Source organism: Rutidosis leptorrhynchoides, chromosome 2 (assembly GCF_046630445.1).
Source record: "Rutidosis leptorrhynchoides isolate AG116_Rl617_1_P2 chromosome 2, CSIRO_AGI_Rlap_v1, whole genome shotgun sequence".
In the NCBI taxonomy this organism is placed as follows: Eukaryota; Viridiplantae; Streptophyta; class Magnoliopsida; order Asterales; family Asteraceae; genus Rutidosis; species Rutidosis leptorrhynchoides.
The window spans coordinates 696,287,511-696,305,991 of record NC_092334.1 but is presented as its reverse complement, the minus strand read 5'-3'; the positions used below and the strand labels follow the sequence as shown (position 1 = coordinate 696,305,991).

Below are 18,481 nucleotides of genomic sequence, written 5' to 3'. Positions count from 1 at the left end.
TCCCCTCCTCGGAAAGATATAGACGAGTCACGAGAGCCAGCTTCGAGAATTCATGGAGTCAAACTGAAATTGGTTTAATCCAAGTCAACAGTTGACTTATTTCAGATGAAATTTCTTGCATTGGGATGTAATCAGGATCCAAATCCAATACACAACATAAGATTATGATATGGAATCAACATAGAAATACGTGACATCTTCAATCATCTTATCTCATAATCAGTAGAATTAAGTTGTGTTTTAAGACTTAAATGGGTATAGCAAAAAATTTAAGTCCAACTGTAACATGTAGAATTGTTTAAAACTCACTTCAAATTAACACAACTGCGTCATTAATAATAATATATTAAAGAAAGTTGATACGTATTCTAATAACTTCTGTTATATTTAGTTTATTACTCGTCGATGGAATAAAACTAAAAATAAAAATATTAGACGATTAACCCAACGGGTCCATAATGAACACTTGAGGCATGGTATTGGAAGAATGATTATCATAAGTTCATAACGCTTAGCTAGCGCTCTAAGACACAAACTAACTAATAGGTCAAAATGGGCTGGATTGAGTTAACTTACAAACATTTTGAAGTTTATATTTAATCAATGGGATATATCTATTTTAATCGACTATTAGGATTTTGACTAATTTGACATGTTTCCATAAAAACTAAATATTAATTTTAGCCAGAGGCCTAAACTATTCAAATGGTTTAATTTGTAAGTTAGCCAATTCAAAAATTGAAGTGAATCTGGAAGTAGTTAATTTCCCATGTTCACATAGACACATTCTAAAGAAGCACGTGTGCATTTAATAGTTAAATTACCCTTAGCTACTCAACAAAAAAATAGTCATAAACGTGTTATGTAATAGCATCATTATGTTAATCTTCTTTTTAAGCATATATTACTTCAAGATTATGATTTCTATGTATCTTGTCTTTCATAAGATACTATAACTCAGCTTCACAAAAATACCAACTTTACCATATCATTGGTCTCAACTTTTTTGGGTCAATTTTAAGGTGTGTATTGTAAGTTGTATTTTTCAAAAAATTAGATGCATCAAGATCAATAACGATTACTTACATTCTGAAGTACTACGTATCAAGATACCAAAAAAGTAAGAAAATCCCTTTTAACATAAGATAAAGAGAAAAGAAAGCATAAATAACTTAAGATTTCAAATTGGAAAAAAAGAACCCTTTTGGGCCAGAAGAGTTAAGTGCCTGAAAATAATGAGAAGACAGATGATGTGAACTAGTGATAATACAAGGGTCCAAATTAAAACTCACCTAAAACATTCAATTATGTTGGCCTCACACAACTACATTTCCTTGAAGAGTATTTATGTTTGGCAACAATCTCAACAAACACGAGCTATACATATCACTAAACAACATCAATTTTTTACTCTCCAAAAAAGACTAAATTTTATATATAACATATATATACATATATATTGTATATAAGTTTCAGGCTAATATAGAAAGTCAAACAGATGGATGAGAAGGACCTGAAAATTAAAAATAACACAAAAATAGGAGGAGGTTGTAGTGATGTGCAGAATATTAATGGAAGCAATGAAGAAGAAGTTAAGAAGATTTTACAAATGAGAGATTTGGTTGAAAAGCAAGATCCTACCTCCAAGGTGAGTCTGTCTCCATGATTCTATCAAATGGTTTGACCGTTCGACCAAGTGCAATGTCTACATCTTAATGCATAATGTACAAGTCGCTATAGATTGATTATGCTAGATCTGGTCATCTTGATGTGTTATTTATAAGCGTCTAAATATTATTTGGCACCTAAATACTCGTATATGATTAAATACAAGAAAACAATATAACTTGAAATACACACTGTGTCCAAACTTGGTCGGGTCGACCCAGAACTTCTATTTTGTGAAGAATTAATTAGTGTGTAAATATAGTTAATACTATAACTTCTTAAATACAGCAACTGAGAAACTTAGGAGGTTCTATATTATGAGGTCCATGACACAATGATGGCCCAAATCTGAACAACTTCATATAATAAATTGGAATTGTCCTTACAGGAATACGACGATTTGACATTTAGAAGGTTTCTTCGTGCTCGTGATCTGGACATAGATAAGGCATGTATTATGTTTCTAAAGTACCTTAAATGGAGAAAAACATTTCTTCCAAACGGTTCAATTTCAGAGTCCGAAATCACAACTGACATAGCTCAAAACAAGTTGTTCATGCAAGGAACAGATAGAAGCGGACGTCTGATAACTATCGTGTTTGGTGGCAAACATTACCCCAACAAAGTAGGAGGTGTCGAAGAGTTCAAGCGTATGTTGATAGACTTACTTCACATTCATTAACATAAATCATTTTTTCAAAAGATTTATTTGATAATATTGTGACTACGTCACAGGTTATGTGGTCTTCACGCTAGAAAGAATATTGTTAAGGTATGACCATCATGGTTCGCAACTTCTCTCCCTAAGTCCCTTTCCAAGTGAAAAATGTTTACTAATACTAGATGTGGCCAAACAGAATCAAGTCACCATTGGCAACATTTGTGCAGGTCAAAACGGGTTTGGGTTGGGCCAACCTGAAACACTTAGCCTAGAAGTTCGATTTTTGTTTATAAAAAAAATACTAGTTGATGTGACATAAACGAACAAATAATATAATTTTCACCATCACAAGGTAGTTTAGTGGTTGGGGCCCTCACATCCTTGCAAGAGGCTTCACGTTCGAATCTTGTGGTCGCCACGAAAGGGTTGGGAAGGGAGTAATATTGGCTGCATATGGTAGAGTATGAGGTTGGATTACTCGCCCTATCGGGTAGCCCGAACAGAAAAAAACCTTAGAATATTTTAAAATAATATTATATTCATAATTAACTACTTTTATGTGGAAAAAATATTAGTGATATATATATATATATATATATATATATATATATATATATATAAAGTGGTAGGATCAAGAGGGAAGTAACCAATCGGGGGGAAGCGGGGGGAAGCAAAACTTTTTTTTTCCGTTTTTTGAGAAAACTTTGTTCACGAACATTATAGATGGGATGAAAATATGAACATTTAGTAGACATTTTGTGATAAATGTTTTTATTTTGGCGGGAAAACGCTCGAAGAAGTAATATATAACAATTATCGTGTTTTTCGAGCGTATGTTGAGGTTTTAGCTATTGGGGTTTAGATATTAGGGTTTAGATATTAGGGTTTAGATATTAGGGTTTATAGGGTTTAGATATTAGGGTTTAGAAATTTAGGGTTTAGAGTTTAGATTTAGGGTTTAGATTTAGGATTTAGATTGAGTTTTTAACACGAACGGTTTAGAGTTTAGGGTTTAGGGTTTAGGGTTTGGTGTTTTGGGTTTATGGAATAAACCCAAAACACCAAACCCTAAACCCAAAACTCTAAATCGGGCTAAATTTTACTTCACAAAACATGAAAAAAAAAAAACATTCATATTCTTCACGAACAATATTATCTTGAATGTTATTTTTGTCGATCGTTTTTCCGCCTAAATAATAACATTCATCACGAAGTGTCTCTTCTAAATGTTCATATTTTCGTGTGATCTTGATGCCGGGAAAAAAAAATTCCAAAAAAAAACGAAAAAAAACGAAATTTTTTTTTTTTTGCTTCCCCCTGCTTCCCCCCGATTGGTTACTTCCCCATTGATCCTGCCCCTATATATATATATATATATATATATATATATATATGGTGAGGATCCCATTAGAACTCTAATTCGGAGAGAACTCCGAGAACTCAATTTTTGTTCGACTTCAGTCATTTTTGTTCAACTTCAGTCATTTTTGTTAGACTTCAGGAATTGTAGAACAAGGATTTTTTGTTCGAGTTTGGCCCTTTTTTGTTCTCATGAATCGTAGAACAAGGATTTTTTTTGTTCGACTTCAGATATTTTTGTTCGACTTCAATTTTCTTTGTTCGACTTCAGCTATTTTTGTTCGACTTCAGTTTGTTTTGTTCGAATTCAGAGTTGTAGTACAAAAACAATCATTTTGTTAGACTTCAGCTTTTTTTTGTTCGACTTTAGCTTTTTTTGTTCGACTTCAGGACAAAAACGATTTTGTAGAACAAAAACGTGATTTCATATGCATCTCAAAAAATGTTCGACATCAGCCATTTTTGTTAGACCTCAGATGTTCTCATGGTTCTCTCCATTAAAAAGTTCTCATTAGATCCCTGCATGCGTGCGTGCGTGCTGCGTACCTGCAAATAATGATTTTTTTGGAGGAAAGGGGAAGTAGACATTCTTTATAAATAATGTTATTATTTAACCATTCATTTATATAATTAAAGTTGTATTTATATACAGTTTCATGGTATAGGTGAAAAAAATAATTTTTACGAACAAAAATATTTTTTTGTCAAAATCTATAATAAGAATAACATTACTCATTAGGAATGTTTTCGAAAAATAAATTCTAATATATCCGAAAACATTACATGTAATAGTGTTTCCGGTTTCTAATATTAATATTAATATATCTATTATAATGGGTTGAAATTTCTGGTTTCTAATCTGTAATAAAATGGTTGCTCATGTCTAAGAATACGGTTTAGTTTTTATCTTATTTGAAATTCACGTTACTTCAAGGTGGTAAACTGGTTGGAACCGGGTTTTGCCCAATGGTTTTTCAAGTCTACTAGATTACTAAAGTTGAACAACCTTGAGCTATAAGTTTATTTACCAGGCTCGTGAATGTTGTATTTTTCATGGTCCAGTCTCGTGAATGTGGTATTTTTCATGGTCCTGCCTCTAATCTTAGTTTGAGAATGTGTATCGTGAATTGGAAGTGGACCTTTTGTTATACGACAAACGGAATGCCAACGACCATCTCCATATCGAATACAGTCACGAGGATCATTGGTACATAAGCATAGAACCGGGATATTATTTATATCCACACCTCTATCGTCATTTTCTGAAAATGGGACAAGACTAGTAGAGACACCACCAACAACTTTATATATGGCCAACAATCCCACACTCCTTTTATTTGTTTAAGAAACTATGACAAGACTAGCAGAGTCACCACCAACAGATTCGTCTATAGCTACCAATCCCACACTCTTTTTATCTGTTTCAGAAACTGTGACAAAACTAGCAGAGGCATCACCATCACCGTATAACGCCACAAATCTCACATTACTTGCATTAGTCAGCTAATTGGTATCCTCATCAGGATCTAGCCCCCAAACTACATCAGGATTTACAACAGATGGACTTGGAAAGAATTGTAATGACTTTACCAAATTCATGTCTTTAGTCACTACCTTCATTTCCAAGTTCATATACTGTCAATTCTGATATAGTTCAGGGACTAGATCTTGATAAGAATACCAATAAGCTGACTATTGTAAGTAATGTGGGATTGGTGGTGATACATGGGGTTGGCGATGCCTATACTAGTCTAGTCACAATTTTTGAAACATATCAAAGGAGTATGGGATTGTTGGCCATGTACGAAGCTGTTGGTGGTGCATCTACTAGTATTGTCACAACTTCTGAAACAAATAAAAGGAGTGCTGGATTGGTGCCCATAGATGAAGTTGTTGGTGGTGTCTCTACTATTCTTGTCCCATTTTCAGAAAATGACGATAAGGGTGTGAATGTAAATAATATCCCGATTGTATGCTCGTGTACCGGTATTCCTTGTGACTGTATTCGATTTAGGGATGGCGGTTGGCAGTCCGTCTATTGTACAACAAAGTTCCACTTCCAACTCACGATAGGCATTCTCAAACTAAGATTAGAGGCAGAACTATGAAAGATACCACATCCACGAGACTTGTGAAATAACTTACAGCTCAAAGTTTCAACTTTAGTACTCCAGTAAACTTGAAAAACCATTGGGCAAAACCCGGTAACAACTAGTTTACCACCTTGAATTAGAGCTAATCTCAAATCAGATAAAACTAAACTGTATTCTTAGACATATGCAGCCATTTTATTACTTATTAGAATCCGGGAATTCCAGCCCATTAAAATAGATACATCATTTAATGGGTTACAATTTCTCCTTTTAGAATTATCTTCATCATATTGATCCTTTATAGAATTGTATAGTGAGGCAAAAAAAAAAATGTGTATGACTCCCGTAATATGAAAAAAAAAAAACAACTTATATAAAATATATCAGCTACATAATTACAGTTCTTACGATCTATGAAAGCTAGAGTTCATTGGATAAGTTAAAAATAAATTTCGAGTGAAGAATTCGAACTTTTTGATTCCATTTGTATTTTTTTTTCTGAAGTTGATTTGCTTTTCAAATTTTTTTCCCCTATTAATGGACTAGATATAGGAAAAATGTAATTTGTTTGAATTTCTTGAAACGTTAAGTCTTTGTAAGTGGTTACGGCATCTCTAGAGTTTTTATAGAGGGTCGGGGTTTAGTATAATTTTGCAGTTAAAAAAAGTCATATGAATTTATGTAATTGCTTTATACTTATTTAATTGAAAATTGAAACATTAAATGGTGCGTTAATTATATTTTGGAAAAGTATACTCACCTTGTGTAACGATACGTACGTGCGTGCGTGCGTGCGTGAATACAAAAAGGGGAAAAGAATCTTGATAACCAATATTTACAATTTGATATCAGGATGCCTGCAGGCCAAGAAAAGTTTGTGTCTATTGCAGATGTTCAAGGATGGGGATATTCAAATAGTGATATACGTGGATATCTTGCTGCACTCTCTATTTTACAGGTTTACAAGCATTTCATTTTTTGTGTGTGTGTGTGTGTGTGTGTGTGTGTTTTGTGTAAAAAGTAGCCTTTAATCTCACATTAGTTAGTTTCTGATGTAAAATATTGATGTTTATGACAGGATTATTATCCAGAACGACTAGGAAAAATGTTTGTCGTGAATGTTCCTTACCTATTTATGGCAGCATGGAAGATGATTTACCCATTTATTGATGAAAAAACAAAGAAAAAGGTAAGCTTGTATGTATAGGCTGCAATTTCATTAGATTCACATATAAATCTGTCGATTCAGGTTTATCATCTTATCAGATCATATGACTAACGGCTCATACGGGTTTGACCAAATCAAAAGTATAACAAAGTGTTACTCAATGCATAAAACCAGTGAAAAATGCAATTATGTCATCGTTAGATGGCTTGTAGTTTCCTCCAACGATTTAATTATCATGAAAACAATATAACATATTTATAAGCATGTTTGACACTGTAAAATTGGGACAAAAGATTTTTTTGGGTCAACCCAAACTCTATCAAAAAGTTACCCAATAAACAGATTGGCCAACTCACCCATTTTACTACCCCTACTTGTCTGCAGCATTAATATCAGATTGTTATGCGGTCAAATAAGTACTAAAGTAAGATGAAATATATGCTTACCTTGCAGATTATATTTGTCGAAAAGAAGCACATGACATCTACACTTCAGAACGACATAGACGAGAGCCAGCTTCCAGAAATTTATGGGGGCAAGCTTAAATTGGTTCCCATCCAAGATAGCTAGTTTAGTCAACTGTTGACCTATTTCGACTCAATTCTTTATTCTTGTTCAAGTTCTCCTAAGATTATTATGCACCAGAATTGGTTGATTATTATGCACCAGAATTGGTTGCGAGTGTTGTCATGGATAATTTTATGAAAATTGACCCATCGCTGAAACCTGTTGCTCATGAAAGTAATATCTTATAGCCACACATCCAAGGCATGCATGTAATTATCTGAGGATAAAAGTTGGGTCAGGGGCTGTTTGGGTAACGGGTCGTTCTGTTAAGAGAACCGCTCAAATCAGGTTGACCCAAAAAACTTTGTCTAGATCTTTTTTAATTTAAATAAGTAGTGTTTTATATGAGACTACAACAATATATTATCTTTTTAGGTAAAATGATCAGGAGATTTCATAGATTGAAGATTCACTCTCAAACCAATTAGAATGTATGTAAATGGTTCAAAAAATGACAAGTTTAGATATGTAATCAGTCAACCAACAACATAAACTTCATATTGAATTTAAGATATGTAAGTTTGAACTGGATATATTTAATACTAAACAAGAAATTGCAAGTTGTAACTGTTGTATTTCATTGTTGTTTGTAATGGTGAGGATTACATAAATATTTATAGAGTGATACAAGGGGCATATAACAAAATATGTCAGAGGTTGTTATAACAACTTGTACTATTAATATCTAGAATAACATTATGTCAGAGGTTGTTATAACAAATTGTACTATCTAATATCTAGACTAATATGTAAGAAACTTTTTAGTTGATTCTATCATTACACTAGTGCCTTACTGATGGATAAATTCTGACATTTTAGAATACACTTTGGTGAACTTAACATCTAACTTTATAATATTTACAGAATGACGAGTTGATTGACTCGACAAGCTCACTCCACATTAGCCTTTTGTCTCGGTCTTAACATAGAATTACAACCTTCGAATCTATCTCAATAAAAACTACCATGAAGACAAGCATGGAAGAACTTATATAAAAATTCACCATTAGAGAATTTGGGTAAAAGACAACATATCATTCACATAATTACAAAAACTCACCCGCTACAAACTTGAGAAGCTACCAGTAATCTCCACAAGTACAAAAACCATTTTCAATTCGATGAAAACGGATTCGGTCCCTCATAATAATCACCCGTTTCAATACTTTAGATACCATCTTCATCCACGAGTGACAATCAATACAGGTCCTCAAATTCTTTGTAATCCTAATTTCAGATCCCGGGCTTGATTTTAATATACCATAAGCCAAAGCCAATTTTTCACTATGATAATTCAAATTTCCCTCTTTTTCCTCCTCAGATATATCCATTAACACTAATTCAGTAACAGAATGAAATCCTTCCTCTTTAATACCACAAATTAACGCTTCAAGAATCTTGTAAATCGATTCAGTTTCAAAATGTGATCGATCCCCTGATTTAAATTGATGAACTGATCCACCAAATTCAATCCAACTTTTTCCCCTGTTTTTAGAAACTCTATTTTCCCTCATCGTATACCTTAATTTTTCAGCACTATCCCATTTATTAACAGAACAATAAGTATTCGATAGTAACACATAATCACCACTATCAAGATTTAATATTTTTGAAACCGCAAGTTCACCTAAATCAGTATTTCTTTGTGTTCTACAACCACTAAGAAATGCTCGCCATATAACAAGATCAGGTTCCATTGGCATCCCTTTAATTATTTCATAAGCTTCTTCTAGTAACCCGGCCCTACTAAAAAGGTCAACCATTGACCCATAATGCTCGAGTTGTGGCGTAATCAAGTACTTTGTCCTCATCAAATCAAAATACTCACGACCCTTTTGGGTCAACCCACAATGACTACACGCGGTTAAAACCCCAACAAAAGTAACCGCATCGGGTAATATATTTTTACCTTCCATACGTGAAAAAATTTCAACGGCGTCCGTAGCAAGACCGTGCATTGCTAGCCCGTTAATCATTGCATTCCAAACGGAAACGTCGTTATCTTTAACGCTTTCAAAGATCGATTTTGCGGTTTCGATCCTTCCGCATCTTGAGTACATGTCTATGAGTGCAGAACTCAAAATAAAATTAAGTTCAATATTATTTTTTATTAACAAATTGTGTATCCATTTAGCTTGATCTAGAGCTCCAACGCGACCACATGCAATGATAATAGATGAAAATGTGAACTTATCTGGATCCATATTTGATTTTAACATCTTTCTGAAAAACCCTAATGCCTCCTGAAAACGTGTGTTTCTAACAAAACCTCCTATCATTGAGTTCCAGGAAATCAGATCTCGTTTAGGCATCTTTTTGAATATCTGCTTGGCAATTTCAACATCTCCCATTTTCATAAAACTGGTAATGATTGAGTTTAAAGAAACCAGATTGAACTTCCAATAAAGAACTTCATCAAGTACTTGACGAGCAGAACTGAGATGATTGAAAGATATGTATGTTGCAACCAGCAGTGAAGTAAGAGATGGGCATGCATAGTACCCGAGTTTAATGATTCTTGTATGTATTCCATTAACAGTTTTTGAATTTGTTGAGAATTTGCAGTCTTCTAAAGAACGAACCAGCAAATGGTGGTCTGAAAATGTTGTACCGTTAAAGAAGAATCACCTTAAACCAACAATCAGATGATACCAGGAATCAATGATCTTACAACATTTAATATCAAATGAACATGGAAATGTGACTTTTTGACAAGGCATTAGGTAAATAGTGTTGCATGGAAAACAAATATTGCTAATAAGGATTTCAATTCTCAAAAAGCAAAAGCTAATAGATAACAATAAGTGATTCCGAAATTAACTGGAAACTTTTTTAATCTAGCACTAACATTAAATATATAAGCATACACACAGTGAATGTATTATGAGAATAAATCTGATGAACAGTCCTTGCAAATTAGCACAGAAACAGACGTGTAGAAATCCAAGGACCGCACGCGCGTCGAAATAATGTGTGTATCAGTAGATTCAATGATCACTACTTGCAAACTGTGAAGCCTATTAAGACACGAACACATCTAGCAAAGAATCAATTAAGCATACACACAGCATTTGGTAATTCAGATTATGTGTACAATAGTAACTTACAGGAGCAATATATATATCTAATCCAGCATATAAAACGGCTAAACAAACAATTTAACTCAATCAACACTGAATAATGTGTAACTATAATAAGCAAAACTTGCCACATACATTTACAAATAAATTAAGCAAACTTAATGCGATTGTGCCAGTGAAAGAGTGTATAATAATGCTATAATAAAGTTAGCACACAGACAGGTAAGATTACATATAAGCTTAGAGAAATACAAAGTCATTATGCGTTGTATAAATGTGATGCTAATAATACTAAAAAGTAGTTGCAATACAGCAAAACAGAAGATATGATTACATCAAAATAAAAATTAGGTTAATTACAAAACCTGAAAGTTCGTTAGATCGAAATTGAATAACGGAAGCTGTGTGATTGAAGCAGCTACGAATACGATTGATCTGGAAATGCATACGATTTAAGCGAACTTGTATCTTCATTTCTACAGTCAATTTAAGCACAAAAGTTTGAGAAGATCGCTGTCAGATTATGTTGAAGTTTTGCATAATGCTGAAGAAGAAGTCTTTGGGCTTTCAATTTGGACTTTTATATTGGACCAGAGGTTTTTCAATTTGGACTTTTATATTGGCCCAACTTTGGTCCCAGAACAACGTGTTCTCGGAAATATAGAAGAAAAATTGATATTTCCAAAATTGAAAGATCCATTATTATTATAAGAAATAATCGTTTGAAAATACATTTAAATTTGACAAACCAGGGCCGGGCTTGGGGTTGTGCAGGCCGTGTGACGGCACCGGGCATCACACAAAAGGGGGCATCAAATGGTTAAATGGTCGAATTTTATTATGTACGAGTTTGGTGCTTTTTGATAGATAATAGATGATTTTAAGCAACTATTTGTAAATATATTAATATGTTTATGTATCAAGTAGGTTTATATAGTTGCTAAAAAACTAACCCTTCCATAATAAGAAACGCAATAAGTAATCACTGTATTTGTACTAACTAAAGAATATTCAGGCTTGAAATTTCTCGTAATACTAAACATGACAAGGGCAACTTTTAATCACGTCGCACTGGGCATCAAAAACTTCAGGCCCGGCCCTGCGTTAAACTATTTAAATTGTATATATTTAACCTGTTATAACAGGTAAACTTCTAGTCACCAACTAGATAAAATTACATTATTGACCCTTCATGTTTGTCAAATATCACATGCTAGTCGTTTATGTTTATTTTTGACGCCATTAATCCCTCATCATCTTAAACTCTTCAACAAACCTCAATTCTAAATTAAACCTTAACAAATAAAATTGATTTCTATTCTACTTTTCAATATTCGTTTTTTTCCTCGACACCTTATTATTTACCAACATTTGTAATCTTATTTGGGGTCAACGGAATATATCGTTTGCATCTAAATCTGGAATATGTCGATTGCACCGATCTAAAAGACTATATATCATGTGAAATCAGGTCTGCAACTACCTGACCTGATGTATACAGAGGGACTTGCGATGGCCACAAAACATCATGTCATTGAATGCTAGAGATTGGCTCGAAATAACGTCATTGAATGTGGCGGTGTTAGTGTTATAACTCTGGTAGCGGTGGTTGGTGTTTAGAAACTCGTCAAATACAAACATGTTGGTGTCGGAGACGACGATAGCCCAACCATTGACGGCGGTGGCGGTGACTGAACCGTTGACACCTAAACTTAACCCACTTGAACCGTCACTTTATCTTTTCGAAAATTGAAAGGAAGTGTGTTTGGATAGTTAATTATAAAATTATGGAAAGGAAATTTAACTAGAACACTGGGTTTTAATCAAAGATCCCCCACCTTTAGTTTGATTTAGTTTGATGGGAAAATGAGTTTTTAAGGATGATGTAACAGACTGAAATCAAGGCTAGACGTAAGATGACTATTCTGGCTAGACGTAAGATGACTATTCTGCTCTTAGGACTTTATCATGTGTCTTTATGTGCTTTTATTTTAATTAAGTGTTTAGAGTTATCTGATTGTTTGATTAGGACAAGTTTGTGACGAGTGTCACAAAACATGTTTGTTTATTTAATTTTTCATTTGAATCATACTATAGTTTTGGACTTTAGTAGCTTTTTTGAACATACCATAACTAATTTTAATATTGTCTCTATACATTCATAGTATATAAATGTAATTGTATATATCATACCTTTCTGATGCTCTAATATCAACGGATTTAAACGGTGTTGATGCAAATATAAATTATTTTTAAAATTTTTCATTTGAATCATTGTACTTTTTTTTGTCATTTGAATAATATTATGAGCTTTTTTGCCTTTTACATATCTAGATTTAAATTTTATCACAAAATCAAATATATAAATTTGGTTGAGACTTTATTTGCTTAGCTTAACAGAGAGGTGATTTAAATGATGATGGAAGAAAGAACGATAAAAGCATACCTAGTTAGACTTTTCTTAAAAACCTAATAATTAATTAATAGGCCAATGTTCATCTGTTGAAAATGAAAAATATTATAAATTCAAACTTCCATGTTATGTGTTTGCACATAATTAACCATTCATTATTCAATGATGTTAATATGTATGAAATCATCATATAATAGATAACTAGAGCAACACATTTAGTTTATTATTACTGTATATCTTATGTATAGATAATGCAAATATTTTAATGGAAGCATAACACGTATCACATGTCAAACAAGATGACATCTTGATACTCCGTATATAATTTACTTTAACAAGTCTGGGTGTTAGTACAGTATTAAAACATATACGGAATAGTAACATATACTCCGATATAAAAGTACAATGGATATCATACCGAGTACTAACGGATATTGAATGGATATCCGTTAACCTGCTTAATCCATTGAAATAAATATAAACGGATGAATTGAACGTAAATGATTATGATTATGGATATGGATATGAACGCACAAAAATTAAGTGGATATGAATATGTATATGGACTCACCGTATCCATATCCGATTCATTGCTATCCCTGCAGAAAACACTATCTGATGTTTTTTTTTCAAAATTAGTGACCAAATTTTGGTTACTATCTAACTTTGAAAGAACCATTTTTGATATATCCACTACTAGAAAAATGAGAACAGGGGACGCATACTTATTGTGGCGCTCCCAAAGCGCCGCTAAAGGGCCGCTAAAAGACAAAATTTTCAACGAGTACTCAGTTTTGGTCAAACGTTACCATCTGTGGCGCTTTTTGTGGCGCAACACGCGCCACATTTGATTTAGTGAATTTATTTTTGATTTAAAAAAATAAAGTGGTGAACAAAGACCCGTTAACTATTTTGTGGCGCACAAAAATCGTCACTGAATGTATATTCTTTTTGTTTTTCCCTTTTATTTTTTCCCTCCAGATGAAAATTTTTCCCGCCAACTCTATTGTGGCGCCATTTTGTGGCGCACGAGCGCCGCTAAAGGGTAAAAACAAAAAAATTAGTATTTAACTAGTAATATTATATATTAGTAGTTGTATTGTAGCACACACTATCACACTATATGCTTATCACTTTTTATTTATATTTTTATTAATGATCCGTCGAAAATTAATTTACATTAATATTACTAGTTGATTTTTTTTACATATTATATATTAGATATTTAGTTAATTGAAAATAATAATCTACTACAACGATCGTTCTTTCTAATTGCACTTCCAAATCCATTTAACATAAGTTACTTAACGATTACATTAACTTGTCGTACGAATTACAGAAAACGGACGTAGGACTAACTTCATCAAACATATGCCAATCTAAATAAAGAAGAAATATAACACAAATGTTACCAACTACGGAGTACAAATTAAAAACAAATTCATTTTTCTTGTTTTGCCTTGTGCGTGTTTTAGTTTGGCTTAAAGATCATCCTTTGACCTTAACAAGTATGGGCATCGATTCGTCCAACAGCTCTTCAAGTGTCTTGGGTTTCAATTGTTTGGCATTCACATTGTATCCCTCGTCATTCGTTTGTTCTATGGCTTCTTCTTGAGGAAAAGTTAAAAACGCAGGACAGATTGCAACTGTGGGAAATTCATCAAGGAGATGCTATTGTATGTCCGCTTTGTAACTCTGTGCCTGATTCTCATAATCACTTGTTTTTCTCATGCAATTATTCGTCTCGAGTATGGAGTATGGTATGGCAACACTGTGATTTCCGGTCATTAGTTATTACTGGAAGGACTTCGCGTATATGCTAAGCCCATTTGCATCACGAAATGTTCAATAAAGTAAGATTGTTCAATAAAGGAAGACGTTCTCCGGAACAACTCTATCAAGTGATCTATTCGATTGTTCGATTAAAACTTATGAGCTTTAAATGGAAATCATCTCCAAGTGCGCTTCAGCTAAAGTCGGATTGGAAAATCTCTTGAGTGTGTTTTTGTTTTTGTTCGAGCTTTTATGCTCTAGTTTGCTTTTGTGTCATAGTGAAAGCTTGGTTGTTTGTGTGGTTATAGGGCGTGTCCTATATAACTCAGTGCTTAACTCTTGTATCTTTTTTGTTGATATTAATATATTTACCGAGTAACCCCTTACCCAAAAAAATAGTGATGATAAATTCAACAAGTGTTTTGACAAATCCACTCAATTTGTGCATTGAGAGTTTGTATTGTACAAACAAGTAATGCATAATTTGAGTGGATTAATGAAATTTTTTGTTGGATTTCTCGTTACCTAAAAATAAAAGATAATCATAAGAATAATAAAAAATAATCTTAATATGAGAAAAATAACAAATAAATATTAATATAATCAAAATAATACTCCGTAATACTTAAATATTAAAAATGATATTAAATGGTGCTACTGCCACTTCGTAATTTTCACGAAAAAATGGATTTCCCTCCACCAAATTTATTAATACCGCCAAATTAGCCTAAAAGAGTAAAAAGTTAGAAAAATGTAAAAAGGGGCTTTTCATTGTTTCAATTATCCAAAAGTTAGAAAAGTGAAAAACCCTAACTTTTTCATCTTCATTTTCATCTCTGATTTATCTGCTTCTTGCGATACACTAGTGTTTCAAGGTAACTCACATCTCAGTATCTAACTTCTTTCTCTAGATCTAAAATTAAATATGTAGTATTTTTTGTATATTTTTGTCACAATAAAATGAGTTAACGAAGTGAAATTGATTATATTGATGTTAAATTGCAAAGTTTTAGAGATACATTAGTTTTGGTGCAAATTCCTTTAACCACTTTATGTAAAGTATTTTTTGATTTTGATGTATTATATTCATGTGAAGTAGCAAACTGATTTGCAATGTTGTTGACTGTAGACGTTGGTGGGAAGGTTAAATATTAGAACTTGTCTAAAATCATTTGAGTATTAAGCTTTTTGTGTTACCAGGTGGCTATCTTATGTTGGTTAGGTAGAAACTAATTTGATGCAAATTGTATGTGACTTATCTGTTATGTAATATGGAGCATGTGTTTTGTGCTTGTCATTTGTATTTTGCAATTTGTATATACCGTTGTGATCTTATGTGCATATCTTAGTATGATGTTAGCTTAGATATATGCTAAATCTCCCCTGTCTTGTATCAAAATGTGGGTTAGGACATCCACCTTGCTGCATAAAATTACTTACATTCCTTAGTATAGAATTCGTTGTTTTAATTTTATTTGTACTTGTGCATTCAATATGATTTTTTTTATTTACGACAACTATATATGTACATTGAAATGATTGTTAGTTGTAAATTTCTTAAACACATTAAAATGTCGATCGATAAGAGCTGGACCACTTTAACAAACTGTTTTTCAAAAGAATTTTGGTCCGGTCTAAAAGAATTCATCAAGAGTTGTAAGGAATACTTAAATAAAGATGGAAAATGTCGTTGTCCATATGAGAATTGTGATAACTTTGTCTTTCATTCACTCGAAATGGTTGAAACACACATACATAGCTATGGCTTTAGTCGACGTTATAAGACATGGCACGGTGAACAAGTCGTTATATTGCGATTGTAAAAGCAAATATATATATATATATATATATATATATATATATATATATATATATATATATATATATATAATCATTATATTTAAATTTGTTTGAGTTAGCTATATTTGTAACAAATATGTTCACTGATTGTATTTCTCTATTTCGGGGAAATAATCGTATATACCTTTACACTTTTTACAGATGGCAGTTGTTGGTTATCGCAACCATGACGGGGATGGAGATAATGGCCCACCCGGTGGTGGTTCTCTTTCGGAGTTACCTCATGATTGTCAAACGAGTGGTAGACGTAAATAAAATTATCTTGGTTTACCTTTGATGATATCTACTGTATGTATATATGTACATATATATATATATATACACACTCACTATATTAATGATTTGTTATTTAAATTTGTAGCCCCGGTTCGCGGGAAGTCCCGCAATGTGGGATTAAAGGCTAGTAACGCGAGACATAAGAGTTTGGCCCCAATAGAGTTTCTGATTGATAAGAGGGGTGCGTTCAGCCCGTCAGGTGACAATGGAAATCAATTTCGTTCCGCTGTAGGGAACGCAGTGACAAAAATACCGTATTGTTATAAAGAGTGGAAAACAATCTCAGAGGTGGATTATGAGCATCTTATCCCTGAGCTGGAGGTTATACTTTTGTTAACTTTATTATAAAATTGTTCAAGTATATATAATGGCCTAACTAGTTGTTTCTTTAAAACTTGTAGACTTATTTTGACCTACGACCCCACTTAGATGGGCCACATGGTCAGCTGATCACAAAGGGGATAAACAAACTAGCTCAAAAATATTACCGACATCAAAAGAGCAGTTTAAAAGGAATTTTTGGGTTAAAAAGGGAGGACTTGAAAACCAAGTCCTTAGAAATCAACCACCTGAGGGTTGTCAAATGATCGCCACTGATTGGCCAAAGTTCGTGGAAATGATGATGGATGAACGTTATCAGAATTTATCAAAAACTAACAAAAGATGTCGCGAAAATCAGGCTCCAACTCGACAGGGAAGAAAGTCATTTGCCCAAAACCGCTATGATAATGTAAGTGTCTATATCTCTAAATGAGTAAATGTATATCTATTTTTTTAAATATCATATAGGTACATATATATAATGTTATGTATATATATGTAGATAATATATACAGATTGTTATATGTATACATACAGTTATATATATAGCTGTACAGGATCAGTTAATGCTGCTGTATACAAGATCAGTTGCTGTTATATATATATATATATATATATATATATATGAATATGAATAATTTGATCGACTCTTTTATAGAAAATTGTGTTCGACAAGTGTGTGTATATATATTCTTGTATGGTAAGTATAACTTCATTTCACTTATATACAGCGGGACAAGACAACCGGGGAGTTAGAGAGCCCCATTGATCAATATAAACGGCTCAACTCCTAAGAAATTACTAAAGAATTTCGTGAGCAGCTGCATGCCGATAATCATGTAAGTAATTGTGCTACTTAAACTATACATAACAGTTTAGTATGTATATGTACATATATATACATAACATTATGTATATCAGTATATGTATGTACATATATATACATAACAGTAAGCATATATATATGCACATATATATGCATAACAGTATGTGTTGCTTCCTTCTTTCGTAAATTGATATAAACAATAAACATCGGCTAATTTTTTGTAACCATGCAGGCCCGTATGGTAGAGATGAGGAACCAACAGCGGAACGTGGAAAACCCCTTTACTGAAACTGAAATTTTAGAAGTGGTATTGCGTCCACGTAGGGATGGCAATGGATCAGATATGGATCGGGTGAGGCCGTATCCATATCCATATCCATTTATTTTTTTTACTTTTCATCCATCCATATCCATAT

At 32.9% G+C, this 18,481-nt stretch overlaps 2 protein-coding genes across 2 annotated transcripts; one reads left to right on the top strand and one right to left on the bottom strand.

Annotated features, from left to right (window-relative positions):
* Window positions 1-1,498: 1,498 nt before the first annotated feature.
* Window positions 1,499-7,656, top strand: LOC139890403 (sec14 cytosolic factor-like). Its single transcript, XM_071873288.1, has 6 exons — window positions 1,499-1,648; window positions 2,057-2,318; window positions 2,404-2,440; window positions 6,634-6,739; window positions 6,860-6,970; window positions 7,403-7,656. The coding sequence occupies exons 1-6, from the start codon at window positions 1,499-1,501 to the stop codon at window positions 7,517-7,519; spliced, it is 783 nt and encodes a 260-aa protein (XP_071729389.1). The 3' UTR covers window positions 7,520-7,656.
* A 760-nt stretch (window positions 7,657-8,416) lies between these two features.
* LOC139894088 (pentatricopeptide repeat-containing protein At5g50990-like) lies at window positions 8,417-11,096 on the bottom strand. Its single transcript, XM_071877289.1, has 2 exons — window positions 10,962-11,096; window positions 8,417-10,112 (listed from the first exon to the last, which is right to left on the bottom strand). The coding sequence occupies exons 1-2, from the start codon at window positions 11,068-11,070 to the stop codon at window positions 8,596-8,598; spliced, it is 1,626 nt and encodes a 541-aa protein (XP_071733390.1). The 5' UTR covers window positions 11,071-11,096; the 3' UTR covers window positions 8,417-8,595.
* Window positions 11,097-18,481: the final 7,385 nt, after the last annotated feature.

Coding starts and splice junctions, on each gene's coding strand:
- LOC139894088 (XM_071877289.1), bottom strand. CDS start 11,070: ATGAAGATACAAGTTCGCTTAAATCGTATGCATTTCCAGATCAATCGT. Junction 10,113..10,961: donor TCGATCTAACGAACTTTCAG/GTTTTGTAATTA, acceptor CAACATTTTCAG/ACCACCATTTGCTGGTTCGT.
- LOC139890403 (XM_071873288.1), top strand. CDS start 1,499: ATGGATGAGAAGGACCTGAAAATTAAAAATAACACAAAAATAGGAGGA. Junction 2,441..6,633: donor CTAGAAAGAATATTGTTAAG/GTATGACCATCA, acceptor ATTTGATATCAG/GATGCCTGCAGGCCAAGAAA. Junction 6,740..6,859: donor CTGCACTCTCTATTTTACAG/GTTTACAAGCAT, acceptor TGTTTATGACAG/GATTATTATCCAGAACGACT.